At 38.6% G+C, this 17,111-nt stretch overlaps 1 protein-coding gene across 6 annotated transcripts in view; it reads right to left on the reverse strand.

Moving 5' to 3' along the window:
* The window catches only part of Ipo11 (importin 11), a 172,799-nt gene that overhangs the window by 2,640 nt on the left and 153,048 nt on the right, over positions 1–17,111 (reverse strand). The window contains exon 31 of one of the 6 annotated variants that reach the window (XM_087896879.1): positions 5,233–5,969. The exons of the other annotated variants lie outside the window; for them this stretch is intronic. Within the exon in view, the coding sequence (XP_087753005.1) occupies positions 5,913–5,969 (57 nt within the window). The 3' untranslated portion in view covers positions 5,233–5,912. Of the gene's footprint in view, positions 1–5,232; positions 5,970–17,111 lie in introns of those variants that run through there. 6 annotated transcript variants of the gene reach the window in all.

Consider the following 17,111-nt stretch of genomic DNA (forward strand, 5'->3'; position numbering starts at 1 on the left):
GACAGGAGAGAGAATAGTGAGGGCACCAAGGCCTCATTCCTGGTGAACACATCATTCTACAGCAGGCACAGAAGCTGAAGGTGAGCATCTGAAAACTGCTGTGGGATATTACTTTAACTATGCAAAGATGTGTTACATTTGTTTAATTACGTAAAGGTGTGTTGCTGTTTCACCTTGCCTGCCTAATGCATCTGACTGGTCTAATAAAAAGCAGTAGAGGAATGGCAGGGCTGGTGAGCACAAAGAATAAGTAGGAGGAGGAATCTAGGTTGGAAAGGAAGAGAATGAGAGAGAAAGAGAAGGAGATGCCCTGGCCAGCCAGCCAGCCAGCCAGAAATGGAGGAAAAGTAGACATACAGAATGAAAGAAAGGTAAAACTCTTCGAGGCAAGACAGATTAGGAGAAACATATTAAATTAAATTATAAGAGGTAGTGGGACAAGTACAAGACCAAACATTCATAACTAATAAGTCTCTGTGACATGATTCGGGAGTTGGCTGGCAGTCCAAAGAAAGCCAGCGACAGAAAACATTTCCAGTTTGGGGGCTGGAGAGACGGCTCAGCAGTTATGAGCACTTGCTGCTCTTGCAGAAGAACCAGGTTTGGTTCCAAGAACCAACATGGCAGCTCACATTAATCTGAAATTCTAGTTCCAGTAGGCATGCATGTGGTACACATGCACACATGCAGGCAAAACACTCATACGCATAAATAAATAAATCTAAAAACATTCTTTAAATATTTGCTTTCTTAAGTAACATATGGCAATGATCACCATTATTTTAATTACAAAACCTATTGGGATAGAGTATATTGACTTTACAGAAATATAATGCATTATTCATAATAAAACTGACAGTTCTGAGCAAAAGCAGCTGAGCTTAAAAGTTATGCTCAAGACTCGGTGGCAATTGTAATAGAGCCTGCAGTCATGAAAGTCTCCCCAACTAGTGAACAGTAGCTGTAGGAGAGCCTGCGGTCACTGAGAGCACTTCAAAGAACTTAACTACTATCTTCAGGTAAATAAAGATATCTGATGTTTAAACACTCAGAGTGACAGGTTTTATTACACCATTTTCATATATAAATTTTGTTGATGTTTCTCCCCTATCACCATGCTTGCTTCCCTTTACCATTTGGCCACCTTTCAGCCCTTTTTTTGACTCTGCCATGTCCTTTTTCAACACCTCTTTCCCCTCTCTGGTGCTTCCCCTTCTCGTTTCATGATTTATACCCAAACACCCACACCCACACATCAAAAGCCAAATCAGTGCTAACGACGAGATGGCTCAGTGTACAGACGCACTTGCTATGAAAGTTTGGCAACCTGAGTTTGACTCCTGGAACCCACGTAAAGGTGGGAGGAGAGAACCAACTTCCAAGAGTGCATGTGCACACTGCACATGCGCATTATACATACACAAACAATAACAATTAAAAATTTAAAAAGCTAGGATTCACAGAGGAGAACGTGATATTTGTCTTTCTGATTCCTATTTATCTTACTTAACAGAATAATTTCCAGTTCCATTCATTTTCTTGTGAATTTCATTTTATGGCCTAAAGTCCCATTGTGTATGCATGCCACATTTCTATTATTATTCACTAACAGACAGTCATCTAGACTATTTTCATTTCCTGACTATTGTAAATAGACCAGCAATGAACATGGATGCTAAGTACTTTGTGGTAAGATATGGAGTCCTCTGGGTGTGACAAAGTCAGAATGCCTACTCAGTTTATCAGGTGGTGAGTTCTTGAAGAAAATAGCTTTCTAAAGTTAATTAGCAAATTCTATACCTGTTGTTGGAGAAATATACTGCATAGATTGACCAGACACTTCCTTTTCAGAATAATCCCTTCCTACAGTTTTTCTTGCTAAGTACAGTCATGAACCCTGGGCATGACATAGCAAACAAATGCTAAGATGCCTTAAAGAGGTGCAGAGCAGGCTGCCAACAAAGTTCTAACTGGAACAGGATGTGAATTCTGTGACTTCATTCGTGCCTCAAATGTTCCACAATCTGAGCTCAAGAAGTCAGCAATCTGGACACACCAAACAGCACAGATAAAAAGACTAGCTTGTTTAAGTCAAAGGACCAAGACAAGACAAGAACAGTTAAAAGAACAAGAATCAATTTACTACACACAACAGTATGACAGAAAAATTGTTACCTTACCTCACACAAGCCGACTACACTAAAGAAACAACTTATTCATCCAACACTGGGGTGAAGGGAGAAGGCTTCAAAGAAAGCAGGGAGTGTTTCTTCTTATTCAACAAGGATTTATTCAGGGCAAAGAGAACTTGGCACCTAACACCAACCTGGCAGTAGTAATGTACCATCTCTAACTTTCTTAGCCAGAGAAGCTAAAATATTTGTGTTAACACTCAATGTCATACCCACTGATCAAATCATCCACGTTTTAGCTCAGTAGGTAGAGTATTTGCCTAGTATTTTTGAGGCTCTAAATGGCATACAACTGTAACCCTAACACTCAGGAGACATGCTGAAAGGGTAAAGGTCATCCTTAATTGCATGTCTAGGATTCAGACCATAATGAGCTAGAGATCCTGTCTCAAAATAAATAAAAAGACTAAGGAGATGTCTCAGTGGGTAAGTGTGCTTTGCTGTCTAAGCATCCTCCCCATTCTGGGGATTTCCGAGTTCAAATCCCCAGAACTCATGGAAAAATCTGGACATGGTGAGCACCTACAATCCAGTGCAAGAGGTAAGAGGGAGCTGGGTGTGGGGAAGGGCACAGAGAAAGGAGAATCAGCTCCAGTGAGACATCATCTCAGGGGAATAACGTGTAAAGTAAGAAAGCAGCACATGTGACATCTTTCTCTGGTCCCTAAGCACACATGGACAAGCACACCCCACCCCATGCATAGGTGTACAGTCATGTTACAATATACAACACACAAAATAAATGATTGAACATCTTAAATGTCCACATTTTAAAGAAAATAGTCTGAAACAACAACAACAGAACAATTCTACAGCAAATGCTTTTACTGGCCGAGTGATCAGCGGGGTCCCTGTCAGACACAGAAATAGTTGTTACTATTTCTTGATGGATTTGATGTATCTGGGATGTACTCTCTACTACTTATCCACCCAGACACGGGTAAACCTACAGTGTCTCTTTTTCAGACTTGTTAGCATTTTTAAGAACTAATATTTTTGCTGTTACTATTGTTGCTGTTGTTATTGTACATGTCTGGTCTGTGTTCATGCGTGAGTATAGGTGTGCATGTACATACGAGGGAAGAAGCTGATGTTGGATGTCTTCCACATTACTTTCTGCAGCATGGTCTTTCTCTCTCTCTGGACCCAGAGCTATCAATTCAGCTAGACTGGCTGGTCAATGGGCTCTAGGGATGCACCTGTCTCCTTTCTCCTCCTAAAAGTTTGATGGCTTTTTGATTTTTTTCCCTCTTCAGAATTCCAAAAGAGTCTCCAAAACACAGGTCAAGGTCCACATATAAAAGGAACTTTTACGCAGTTTGCTTCCTTTAACTAGTTTTTTGTTGGTGTATTTTAGCAACACAAATAATTATCAGCTTACTATGATGTTAAACTCTCATCATGGTTGATCTATCGGTTTTCTTGGAGTCTTCTGGTTTAAATGAAAAGTTCAATGACTTAACAACTTTAGTCCCATCTTCGCCAATACTTAAACATGTGGTCACTTGCATGTTCTCATTCTGTCACATGGACTAGAAATTTTGTGAGAGAGGCTGATTGCTCGTTTCCAGGCACGTTCCCCTTCCTGAAGAGACACTGTATTACCCAGCTGGAACGTGAGCAGAACGACTCTGCCTCTGCTTAGGTGGCTACTTAAGAACTCCTATTACACCTCTTCCCCTATAGGAAAGCTATCTTGAAGTGGAGTGTTTTCAGTTGTCTGGGATGTCTCTGCTGGAGAGTTCCATACCTAATGTCACACAGCGTCCCTTTTTTATCTCAAAGATTTTTAAGGTTTCAGAAATGCTGCTTTAAATTATTTCTTAAAAAACCCACATTCTTCCTATTGTGGGAAGGGAAAAGCCATGGGCATGCCATGGCTCACTGTGGAGGTCAGAGGGCAAGAGGTGATGTTTGTTCTCTACCACTGGCTCCTGGGGCAGCTGCTTTCAAGGGTTCACATGGCTTCAAGAAGCTTCCTCGCCGAGTCATCTCAGCAGCCACCTCTAAGATCTTACATTGCTATCCTTCCTGCTCACCCTGTCTGGACTTACTGTGGTGTCTACTCTACTGATGGTTTTCAAAAGACAATCAATTGTACCTACTCATTTGTTCCAGCGTTTTCTCCCTCCTAACTCATTTTAAAGCCTTCCATTGTCCTAAGGTTAGTTTCTCTTTGTTTCACATTTTGAAGTTTTGAACTCATTTATCTTCATTCCTTCTCATCTGATAATAAATGACAAGAGGCTATGTGTAACTGATCTATGCCCGCATGCTTTCATGTCTTTATGTCACCTGGCTCAAAAGCGCAAGTTTTAAAAAAAGGTTTGAAAACTTTATGTGACATGATAAACATTTTCTCAGTCTTTAATCTCATTGCTGCCAGACAATATAACCTATTACTATGACTTTGAGAAACTAAAGGTTTTCTTCAAGCTTTATTTTTGTAATATTTCATGAATACTGACATTTTCCTGAATGGAGTGTGATTTTTTTTTATATAGTCATTAAATTAAGTTTATCCAACTCTATCACCACGAACCCACGTGATCTTCTGAGTTCAGCTCACCACAGACGATCACAGGCTAGCCTGAGCATCAGTTCATTGAGAAAGCTGTGGGAATGAAGAGATTTCACAACAAGGAAAGGCAAGAAAATGGGATGAATTTCACACCAAAACAGCTGTTAGAAATATGAAAATATTATAGGATCTTATTAAAAAAAATGCTACCTTTTAAGATGTCCCCTTATGTTTAGCAAAGGTATTTTTGTTTTTATGAGACAGTTTCATTCTGTAGCCCAGGCTGGCTGTGTTCCTCCTGTTTCAACATAAAACACGTTTACTATCACCCAATTTTAGCAGTAATTTCCAGTAACAAAGCTAGATGGAATAGCACCTCTCTACATTAAAATAAAAACCAATTTCATCATATTAAATAAACTGATTAAATAATCAAGAGTAAATAGATTTAGTTTCCATTTACTATTCTTTCATAGTGTTGTAGCAAATTAACTTACAGACCTAATTAATAATGGAAGATATTGTCTCTTGCCAGTTTATTGTTTAAGTAGAATGACTGTGTAATAAAATGGATTATTCAAAGATGTGTTATATGGATTGATGTTATTGAATTAGAAAACAAATCTGTTAGGTATTTAAGCATGACTATTTGGCAATACCTTAGATTCTATCATTCCTCAAAAATATAACTAGTACCATGTTTGTCAATTCTGTAAGAAAATATAGCATAAAACCAAAGATGCACCACAGTACACTGATCCTACTATGCAGGGATACCAGGCAGTGCAATCAGCTGGAAGAGAAACACTGAAGGAAAGTTAGATTTCTATCTGTAGTCTATATGTTACCTTTCAAATGCTGAGTTCTCCAATTGTCCTTGACCCTGTTTCTGATCCAGAGTCTCACTGTATAGACCAAGCAGGCCTCTAAACTAAGATCTTCTTGCTTCACATTCCTAAGTGTTGAATGTAAGTAAAGGTGCACACCAACCCGCCCATCAGAATACCATGGGTGCCTGTCATAAACTTATTAAGGGGATGAAGAAACTTGAACGTTACAAGAACCATTCACAGGTAACACAGCTCCCTTACAGCTCCTTATTACTCCAATGGCTCCAGTTGTTCCAGGAAATGACATCATTTAGCAAATCACATGAGGCTCTCAAGTCTCTTGATCAATATATTTTACAAGGCAAGCAATCAGGCAAAGAACTGAGAGGTACCAGGTGCTATGAACAGGAACTGCTGAATAAGGATCTATAAAGGAAAGAAAGATTAGCCAGTCAGAGCTTTTACAATGGAGGTCTCAAAATTGAACTCAGAACTGTGTGCTTCCCAGGCAAGTGCTTCTCCAAATAATAAAACATTAGTTTATAAAACTGCAGAATATGACGGGGAAATCGGAGGAGTGAAAAATTTCCTCTCTGACCATCTGCTGACATAATAAGACTGTGGAAAACTGCAGTACTTTAGGACCTGAATTAACTCACTGTCTCTGGGAAAGGAACACTAGTTCCATGACTATTTAGCTTGTTTGTTAGAGAGCTCAAAATGATTTCTCATAATTTACACGTTGTGTGCTTATTTTAACAGACAGGTGACACACAACACAAGTCCACAGCAATGCCTGTACTACTAAATGATATGAGAAACCAATGAAGACTTAAAACAACAGCTTTAAAAATGTAAGCTACAATATTGTATAAGAATAAAGAAAAAAAACTTTAAAAAAAATCAAATCTCATCTAAAAGGAAAAGAACCTTTTAAGCTACAATAGGAAAGAACACCACTTAAGCATCTCAAAAAATAGGCCTCACTATCCATCCTTCATCAGGGCAGTTTCTGAAAATCACAGAGAACTGAGCATACCAACATTTAACCCACATAAAAATGGAACCACTGGATAGCTATAATGCACTTGAGATTTAAAACTATAAATAAGCTTGTACCAAATCCTCAGAAAAGTCTTGCTTTTTGTTTAAGGATCAAGTTAACGTGAAATGAGAGAGTTTCAAAGTCAGTTACCAAGCACTATTTGAAAGGGGTACACTGACTACCCAAGGTCAATTTCCTAAACAAAGACTGCCACTCTCCAACTGTTATAGTGACATGAACATTCAGGATCCAAAAAAGTGCAGAATCTGTGAGTTTGAGGCCTGCCCAGAAACACAGTGAGATTGTGGCTCAAAACAAACAAGCAAACAATTTTACACTCAACTGTTAAAAATGGCTGTACTGAGTAGCTGGAAATAAGGAATGTGAACTGTGTGTGTTATGACAGAGGAGATATGATAGAGTTAGAGGGAGCGAGAATGGGTGTTGCTTATAGGAGGCCACCAGAAGCAAAATAATCACACAAAAACCATATTATTTGCAATACTGTTTGGCTAATAGCTTAAGTGTATTTCTGGCTAACTCTTCTATCCTAAACTAGACCATCTCTATTAATCTGTGTATTGTCAGGGGCTGTGGCTTACAGGCAAAGTTTCAGCATGTCTGTCTCTGGCTGTGGCTCCATAGCTTCTCTCTGACTCCACCTTCTTTCTCCCAGCATTCAGTTTAGTTATCCCTGCCTACCTCTGTTCTGTCCTGCTAGAGGCTCAAGCCAGCTTTCTTTATTCATTAATGGTAATCACAGCATACAGAGGGAACCCCATATCAGACGGGCAGGTGAAACACACAAGAGAAAATTTCTGTGACTCAGATTCGAGTCAATCGAGCTGAGCATGTGAACATAAGCAATGGCACGACTATGCATTGGAAGAAATAAGTCTGTCAATAACTGAATGGTGAGTGATGGGGTGAGGTCCTGGAGTTGGAAAAAAATGCCAGGAAGCCCTCTCCTACTCTAGAGTATACAGTGTGACTACATGCAATCTTGAATGTTTTCTTGCAAACCTTTTCCTGCTCTGATTACAGAAACTAATAAAGTACTCTCTAAATAACGAAAGGAAGAAAAATAAAAGTAAACAGTTGAGTATGGTAGGTTACACATAAACCTAGGACGTGGGAAATGGAGGGAGGAAGATCATTCAAGGTCATTCTGGATACACAGCAAATTTGGGTCAGTCTAAACTGGACGATACCCTCCCTGTTTAAAAAGGGGGGGATGGGAGTGTAGCTTGCACAGCATACATGATGCTCTGTATCCAATTTCTAACATCACACAAAATTGGTAATGGTTCATATTCATGTAATCCCAGCAGCCAGAACATAGACACAGGAGTTCATTATTTCAGTAATCCTTGGCTACACTTGCAGATTCAAGGTCAGCCTCAACTACAAGAGACTTTATTAGAAGGAGGAAGAAAGAGAGCAGGGGTAGTAGGAAACTAAAACCTCTTTTTCGGAACTGGGGACTCAGTTCACTTGGTAAAGTGTATGCCTCGAAAGCAGGAAGCCCTGAGTTTGACCACTAGAGAGGAGGGGCTTAAAAAGTGCAGGTACAGGTAGTCATGTGGAACGTGCATGTGGAGGCTAGGGGACAACCTCAAATGTCATCCTCAGGAACACCGTTCACCTCCTTTGAGACAGGGCTCTCATTGGTCAGGAGCTCACTAGTTATGCTGGACTAGCTTGCCCTTAAGTCCCAGACCCTCCTGCCTGTCTTCCCAGCACTGGGGTTGAAAGGATGGCACAATGCCCAGCATTTTCACATGGGTTCTGGAGATAAACTTGGGTCCCGGTGCTCGCAAGGTACATGATTTGTTTACTGAGTCTCATAGCCCCACAAACCACCTTGTCCCCAGCAGCTGAGTTTTAGGACTAATTTAAAAACACAAAAGTTAAGATTCTTTCTGTTTTTGAGACAGGATTTAACTTCCATGCAGCCAGGCTGGGCTTGGCTCACAGAGTTCCTGCCTTAAGCCTGCTGCTGGTTTATAGACCTGCACCACAGGCCTGGCAAGAATCCCAGTTATTTAAAGAAATTCTGACAGCCTGCATTCTAATTTTCTGAACAGAATGTAATTTTGCTTATCAAAGTCGAAATCATTTAAGACATGCATCTATAGCTATTAAAGGATTACAAATTCCTGCAACATTCGTTCTAACAGGAAAAAAATAAATCTTCACATCTATTTTTGTCCTACAAACTTGGGTTAAATTAACAGAAAAACAAACAAACAAAAATAAACCACCAGTCCTTCTTGGATATGTAACTGAAAGAATGGACGTTTAAAAGCATTTTAGATCATTACAGGCGTATTTTAAAATATACTATAAAACTCTCAAGTAGTATTTTCTTAAAGGTGAGTTAACAAGAAATCTCAAACCATACTGTGAACTTTCCATTCTCTGTCACTTTAAAATCTACTGGGCTATCTATCTTGCCATTTGAATAAACCCTTTACCCTTGAATGATTTTTTAAACAATGAATTTAATACTAGTCATTTACAAAATACAGGTCCACTGAGTTATGTAAATATTGAAAATATTTTACTATCAAAATATTCTAAACTTAATATCACTGTTAGGTACATGTGAAAAATAAATAGGGTGCTATCAAACTCAGGGGAATAAAATATATATGATTTCCAAAATTCAAATTTTGCTTTATTGTCCAAATTTAGCAGTAAGCAACATATACTATTCACTGTTTTCCTTAAGGTGACAGGCTGTCCTTTCAAGAATAATGTATGCCAAACACCCAAATCTGAATCACTATGGTTACTAATGTCAACTACTCTCTTGTATTCAAATGATGCTGAAAGAAAAAAAAAGGCATAAAATTTTAGGCTAACCTGGCTGGTCCTGGAGCCCACAGGTTGGCTAGCAAGCCCTAAAGAATTTCCCTACAACTAGATTTACCATGCCGGGCTTTTTATGTGAGTGCTTGGAATAGAACTCAGGTCCTCAAGCTTTTGCAGGAACTGTCTAAAGAATAGCTGCTCAAGGTACACGAGGGAACAAGAATGTAATTCAGTGGCAGAGTAACTGCCGAATAGATATAAGGCCCTGGGTTCAATACTCAGGGTATGGGGGTGAGATGGAAATTCATTCAACAGAATTTCACTATGTGCAAACATTAAAAGAAACGATGCAAATCCAAACTGATATTCAAGGAAATATATCTGTATATTTATACCTAACAAACACTTAATAGAATATATATAAATATAGAGAAATACAATATTATATGTAATATATAAATACATCAATATATTTATATAAATATGGTAATATATTTCTAACTTATGAAATACAGAGAAATATCAGATTATATATAGAATATAAATATATATTAATATATAATATTCTATTATATTTAAGTATATGTTAATATAACATAGCATTTCTAACCTACAAAATACAAAAGATCCTATAATTATATGTGCAAATAAAATACTGGGAAGGTACATTCCACATTGATAAAGGTTTCCTTGGGGAAATAGTATTTCATGTCTGTAATCATTTTATTGCGTTAAGTTAATAATATAGGTCACTTATATTTTCAAAATCCCTTTTAAGATAACAGTTCCCATATTGAGAGCAAAGTTTTGAACAGGATATTAAGTTTTTCCTCCAGTAAAAGCCAGGAGAAAGGTGGTAGATGGGAAAGTCAGAAATGAAGACAAAAAAGGGCTATGATGGAGGTAGCCTAGTGTTCCCAGATGTGTTATCTGTATTTAGTCAAAAGAGACTTTTTCCATGTGGGGGCCAATTCTTCACCCACAGCTCTGGGTGTTTTTATTACATCCAGTTAGTACCACACATTGCAACACAAGCAAACAGCAGTATCAGATCTACTGATTAAGATTTTTAGTAAAATTCAACTAAATAAGGAGGTAACAGTAAGACAGCCTGCAATAATCAAGAACAATACTGATATCAGCAGGCAATCAGTTTTAAGTTTCAAATAAAATAGAGAAGATAAAATAAAAACAGGTTAAAAGACACTGCTCTATTAAACTCCAAAGCCCTGCTCTATAGTCTTTTCCTTCCCAGTATCTATGATTACCCTTATGTAGCCTGCTGTGGGGGATCTTGACCTCTATGATCTCAAACCATTTTTTGATTAACATTTTAGTTCCATCTAAGGAAAACTTGCTGTCTCAGAAGGGTGTCTGGTTATCAATTTGTGTCTTTATTACATCTCAGTTGGATTACTTCAATTCATTACTTTCTATCCCATTTTAATGTCACTGACAACTCTGCAGTTTTTGAAGGCTGAGCTGCCTATTCCAAGAGTTTTTCTAGAATTTGAGTTACAATCAATGTTGGTTTAATAAGTGAGTGCACTTGAGGTATTAAACCCAGATCACGCTGGACAGCTACTCTCTCACAGGACCTTTGGCTGAGTTGGCATCTCACTGTGTAGTCAAGACTGGCCTGGAACTTTCAGGCTTCCTGCTTCCATGATGCACACCATCAGAAAGGTCTTGTTTGCAGGGAAAACAACGTTAAGTCCACAACTGTGAAGTATTTACAATTTTTTTATAAAATTAGTCTTAGATGAAGTTATACAGTCTCAAAGGGCACTTTGTACATCTAGATAACAATGTAATAGTTGACTTTTTTGTCTTTTTTCTTTGTTTGTTTTTCAGTGTAGTTCTAGTTGTCCTGGAACCCACTCTGTAGACCAGGTTGGCCTTGAACTCAGAGAGATCCACCTGCCTCTGCCTGGCCACAGTTGCAAATTTTAAGAAAAAAAAAATACAGACTGCAAAACTTAGACACAAGAAAAACTTTCCTTTAAAAAAAAATCAGCTCGTTGATAATCTAATACTAGGGAAAGGTTTTTTAATACAGTATGTACACTGCTGATCAAATACACCAGCAGACAGAGACTGTGGAAAGGAATACCCTGCAGCAGAGGAAACACTGCTTATAAGGATGAATGCTTTCTTGCATATGCTGACCGTCTGAAGATGCAGTCGTGGGAGTACTACAAAAGAAAACTGCTCCAATTGGAAGAGGGACTTGACTGCCACTGAGTACAGGTCAAGAGAAGCAGTTACACAACTACAGCAGGTAGGATTGCGTGCTGCTTGTCTAAGAGCAAGCACAGAATTGCGGAGTGTGAGAATTTATATATTTTTTTTAAAAAAACATGTTTATGTATTCTGAAGGATTCAGACTTTTAATAATTGAGCCTTAAGAGATCTGAGCCTTAAGAGATCTGATTTGGTGGTAGGTGATATAATTACATGTGACAACACATATGGACATATGTAGTATACAGATATATGAAAATAACAGTAATAGTGCTTGCTATACTATTGCAGAATGAGAAATAGTAATTTGTACTACTTTCTAAACAGTTATTTAATATTAAAATTTAAGAAATATGTTGCTGGGGCTGGAGAGATGGTTTAGCACTTCCTGCTTTTGTAGAGAATGAGAGTTCGGTTCCCAGCACCTACATCAGGTGGTAACAACCATCCTTAACTGTAGTTCCAGAGGATCCTGACCCATGTAGGCAATGCAAACATGTGACTTACACTTACACAAATACACATAAAAACAAAATACAAATAAAATCTTTAAAAATTTCTCAAAACAAGGAATCATGTTGATGTTAGCAAATATGGAGGAAATGATGGAAAATATGGAAGCAGGTGACTGACTGGAGAGATGGCTCAGTGATTAATAGCACTGGCTGCTCTTCCAGAAGACCTAGGTTCAATTCCTAGTACCTACATGGCAGCTCATAGCAATCTGTAACCTGTTTCAGGGAATCTGACACCTTCACAAGGACATACATGAAAGCAAAACACCAATGCTAATAAAATAGAAGTTAAAAAATAGAGTAAAATATTAAAAATAAAATATGGAAACAGATTTTAAATACAAAAGTATTCTCTAAACTATTGGAGTAAAAATTAATATCCCTATAAATGCAAGCAGAGTAATAGTTAAATACATCAACATACGCTGAAATAAAAGCTTTATAGATGGACAAGAATTGTTGACAGTTCCAGGAGGTACTACCTACTCAAAATGATTCCCTATTAATTGGTTTTATTAAAATCAGGAGACTTAAAGAAAGTATGTTCAACAAATGGCGCCAGTATAACTGGATATCAACACGTAGAAGAATGAAAATAGATCAATATCTATCGCCATGCACAAAACTCAAGTCCAAATGGATGAAAGGCCTCAACATAAGACCAACCACACTGAATCTCATAGAAGAGAAAGTGGGAAGCACACTTGAACACATTGGCACAGGAAACCACTTCCTAAATATAACCCCAGTAGCACAGACACTGAGAGAAACAATTAATAAATAGGACCTCCTGAAACTGAGAAACTTATGTAAAGCAAAGGGCACGGTCAACAAGACAAAACGTCAGCTTACAGAATGGGAAAAGACCTTCAACAACCCCACATCAGACAGAGGGCTGATCTCCAAAATATACAAAGAACTCAAGAAATTGGTCATCAAAAGTACAAATAATTCAACAAAAAAAATGGAGTACAGACCTAAACAGAGAACTCTCAACAGAGGAAACTAAAATGGCTGAAAAACACTAAGGAAATGCTCAACATCCTTAGTCATCAGAGAAATGCAAATCAATCCATCTTATGTAACATGAAGGCCAGCTTGTTGGGGTTTCTGTCCCGCCCGGTATCCCACAGTTGGCAAGCCCCAAAGAAAATCACACACAGGACTCCATAAGATTATAAACTGATTGGCCCATTAGCTCAGTCTTCTTATTAACTAATTCTTACATCTTACAGTAACCCATAATTCTTGTCTGTGTTAGCCATGTGGCTCAGTACCTTTTCCAGCTGTCAGCTCACATACTGTTCCTTTGGTGATCTGGGCAGGAGTGGGAGGAAGTTTCCTCATTGCATCACCTCTACTTCCTGTCTGGTTTTTCCGCCTATACTTCCTGCCTGGCCAATCAGCATTTATTTAAAATATGATTGACAGATTACAGACAATTCTCCCGTACCATTCTTATATCTGTAAGAATGACCAAGATCAAAAACACTGATGACAGCTTATGCTGGGGAGGATGTGAGGTAAAGGGAACACTCCTCCATTGCTGGTGGGAGTGCAAATTGGTACACTTTGAATATCAGTATGGTGATTACTCAGAAAATTAGGAAACAACCTACCTTAAGACACAGCAATAGCACTTTTGGGTATATACCCAAAAGATGCTCACTCATACCATAAGGACATGTGCTCAACTATGTTCATAGCAGCATTATTTGTCACAGCGAGAATCAGGAAACAACCTAAAAGCCTCTCAAACAAAGAATGGATAAGAAAAATGTGGTACATTTACACAATGGAGTACTACACAGCGGGGATAAAAACAATGACATCTTGAAATTTGCAGGCAAATGGATGGATCGAGAAAACATCATCTTGAGTGAGGTAACCCAGAAAGACAAATATAATATATACTTACTCATAAGTGGCTTTTAGACATAAAGAAAAACCAGCCTACAACTCACAATCCCAGAGAACCTAGACAACAAAGAGGACCATAAGAGAGACATACATAGATCTAATCTACATGGAAAGTAGAAAAAGACAAGATCTTCTGAGTAAACTGAGAGCATGGGGATCATGGAATAGGGTAGAAGGGGAGGGGAGAAGATGGGAGGGGAGCAGAAAAAATATATAGCTCAATAAAAACCATTAAAAAGACACAAGAAACAGAGACCCACTCATTCACACACTCAGGAATATCTCTCCCCCACCCCCCGCTATATGTCAAGCACTGGAGAAACCTGCTACATCTACCAGAGTTCAATGAGGGATGCAGAATTAGATGCTAAGAGATAGCTCTATATAGAATAATGAATGGACTTGATTAGCCAGGGTGGCACATGCTTGGTATCCCAGCAACTGGGAAGCTGAGACTGAACATCAATTGGGGTGTCATAATGAGAGTCTGTTTCAAAACTTAGAAGGAGTTGTTACTAGGACTTAATTTTCCAAGATTATAGGAGCTAGAAAAAGAAGATTGTCTATCTTTGTTCTGTTCTTGTGGCCCAAGTAGCTGGACAAATTAATCCTGTTAGGCTCTATAGAACCTCTAAGAGCAGAGAGAAACATCTCTCAACTTCTAATCATAAGCAACTTTGTTGACTGACACCTCCCCAGAGCAGTCAAGGAGGAGATCCAGTGGACTGGAGTAGCAGCAGACCCAGCTACCTTCCACACCAAGCAGTATGGCAATACCCTTTATCTGCACCAGAATCTCGTGACCAGCTTTAACTTTCTGATGGTAAAAATCTTTGTAATTCCATGTTGTCCAAGTATAACAGTCTAGAAAAGCAAAAACTATACAGACAGTAAAAAGAGAGAAGAGATGAATGGGTGGAAAATATGCCTGGAATGTGAATGGCCCCCAAGAGTCATACATTTGAATGCTTGGCTCCCAGTCAGTAGAACTAATTGTTCAGTAGAACTAATTGTTTAGGAAGGATTAGGAGGTGTGTCCTTGTTGGGGTAGGTGTGTCACTGGGGATTGGCTTTGAGGTTTCTAAAGCCCACACCAGACCTAGTCAGTCTCAGTCTCAGTCAGAGTCTCTCTCTCTCTCTCTCTCTCTCTCTCTCTCTCTCTCTCTCTCTCTCTCCCCCATGCCTCCATTTTACAGATTAGATGTGAGCTCTTAGCTACTGTTCCAGCACCACGCCTGCCTGTCACCCTGCTTCCTACCATGATGATAACATGGAACTATAAGCAAATCCCCAATTAAATGCTTCCTTGGTCATGGTGTCTCTGTATAGCAATAGGACAGTAACTAAGACATATGCCATTATACATTTGTCAAAACCCACAGTTACAACACCAGAATGAATCCTCATAAAAACCAAGAGAACTGGGTGGTTAACAGTGTACTAAAACGAACCATCTGCCACAGAAAATGATGTTGATGGTAGTGGAAGGGTTTGCAGATGGACTTTCACAGGAATGAAGGTGCAAATGAGAATGCTGAAGGAAGAGAAAGTAGATAAAGGGCCACTCCAGGTGGAAAGTCCAGAGTAACTCTCTGGTGGAACAATCTTTTTGTACACCATAAAGATGTGTCACTCTGATTGGTTTAACAAAAAGTTCAATGGTTACTAGCTAGGCATGATTTCCAGGCACAGAGGATGCTGGGAAGAAGGGCAGAGAAAAGAGAAGGCAGGAAGAAGCAGCATGGGCAGTACTAAGTATGTAACTGAGCTATGGAAAAGAATGTAGATTAAAAAATAAGGGTTAATTTACATTATAAGAGGTAGTTAGAAACAAACCTGAGCTATCAGCCGAACTTTCAAAATTAACAATAAGTATCCCTGCCATTATTGGTGAACTGACAATGCCGGAGAAAAAAGTCTGACTACAAATGGCATCTAATATAATATAAATGGCATCCATGTAAGACCTTGAAAGCTTAAAAAAGTTTCTAAACACACAAAAATAGAGCCAATTGGGGCTTCCTAGTCCTGCAGTCCTTCATGCATTCTGCAGAGATGCCTCTCCTGGCCACTGCCAGCTGTGTGGTGGTTTGGGATTTTGTTCATGAAGACAGAAAAAAATTAGAGATACACAGTGAAGCAGGTTTAGATGGAAAAAAAACCTCTAAACAGTTACAGTGCATTTAACAACGTATGCAGGCATAAGTAAAAAAGGAAAAGGGATATAGACAGCAATAAAAAAATAGTTTAAGACAATAAAGCTTTCAAAGAGAGAAGAAAAAACCGTAAGTCACATAAGGATAAAAAATATTTTAACACAGGGAACTTGGACCTTATATGGTGTTTTGTTAGTTTTAAATTTTTTGAATGCTAATGAACAGACAATAGCTGCTGAGAGACAGTGGATTGTGGAAGGGAATGCTGAATTAAACCAACCCATAGTCTTTAGAAATGTTTTAACTTTAAAATTGAGATAAAAAAATGTATTATGTTGGGGAAGAGGTTATGCTTTTATTTCCCCAGGAAACAAAAGGCTGTGGATTCCTTCCAGATTAATAGCAATCAGATTTGATACTCTTGAGTATCTTGCTACAGACATGGAGGAGGAAGGCAAAAACAACTACAGGACAGGTGTCCTGTAAGCTGATCCCTCTACATGAGAACAACTCCAAGATGAGATGAGACATGATAAATCTTTTGGCTACAGAGTCCTTATAACTTATTATAACATGTCATCCTATCATAAGGCATGGACAGAGATTTATATTACAGTTTGGTTCTGCAGTACAAACAAACTCATAAAATTGACAGATGCCTCTTACCTGTACATAGAATAAAAATCATCTTTAGGTGACTTGTGCATACCACACATTCCACACCTGTGGTAATGCAGATATGCATGCTACTTATAAAAGTTTGTGTTTTCAGAGCAAGGGGACCAGACACCAATGAAAACAGACAACCCAGTTGGTCCAGACTCTGAGAGTGCCTCTGATGCAGTTTGATCAGAGTTCTACATCCAGAACA

The sequence above is a fragment of the Myodes glareolus genome, chromosome 15 (assembly GCF_982192425.1).
Source record: "Myodes glareolus chromosome 15, mMyoGla1.1, whole genome shotgun sequence".
NCBI lineage: Eukaryota > Metazoa > Chordata > Mammalia > Rodentia > Cricetidae > Myodes > Myodes glareolus.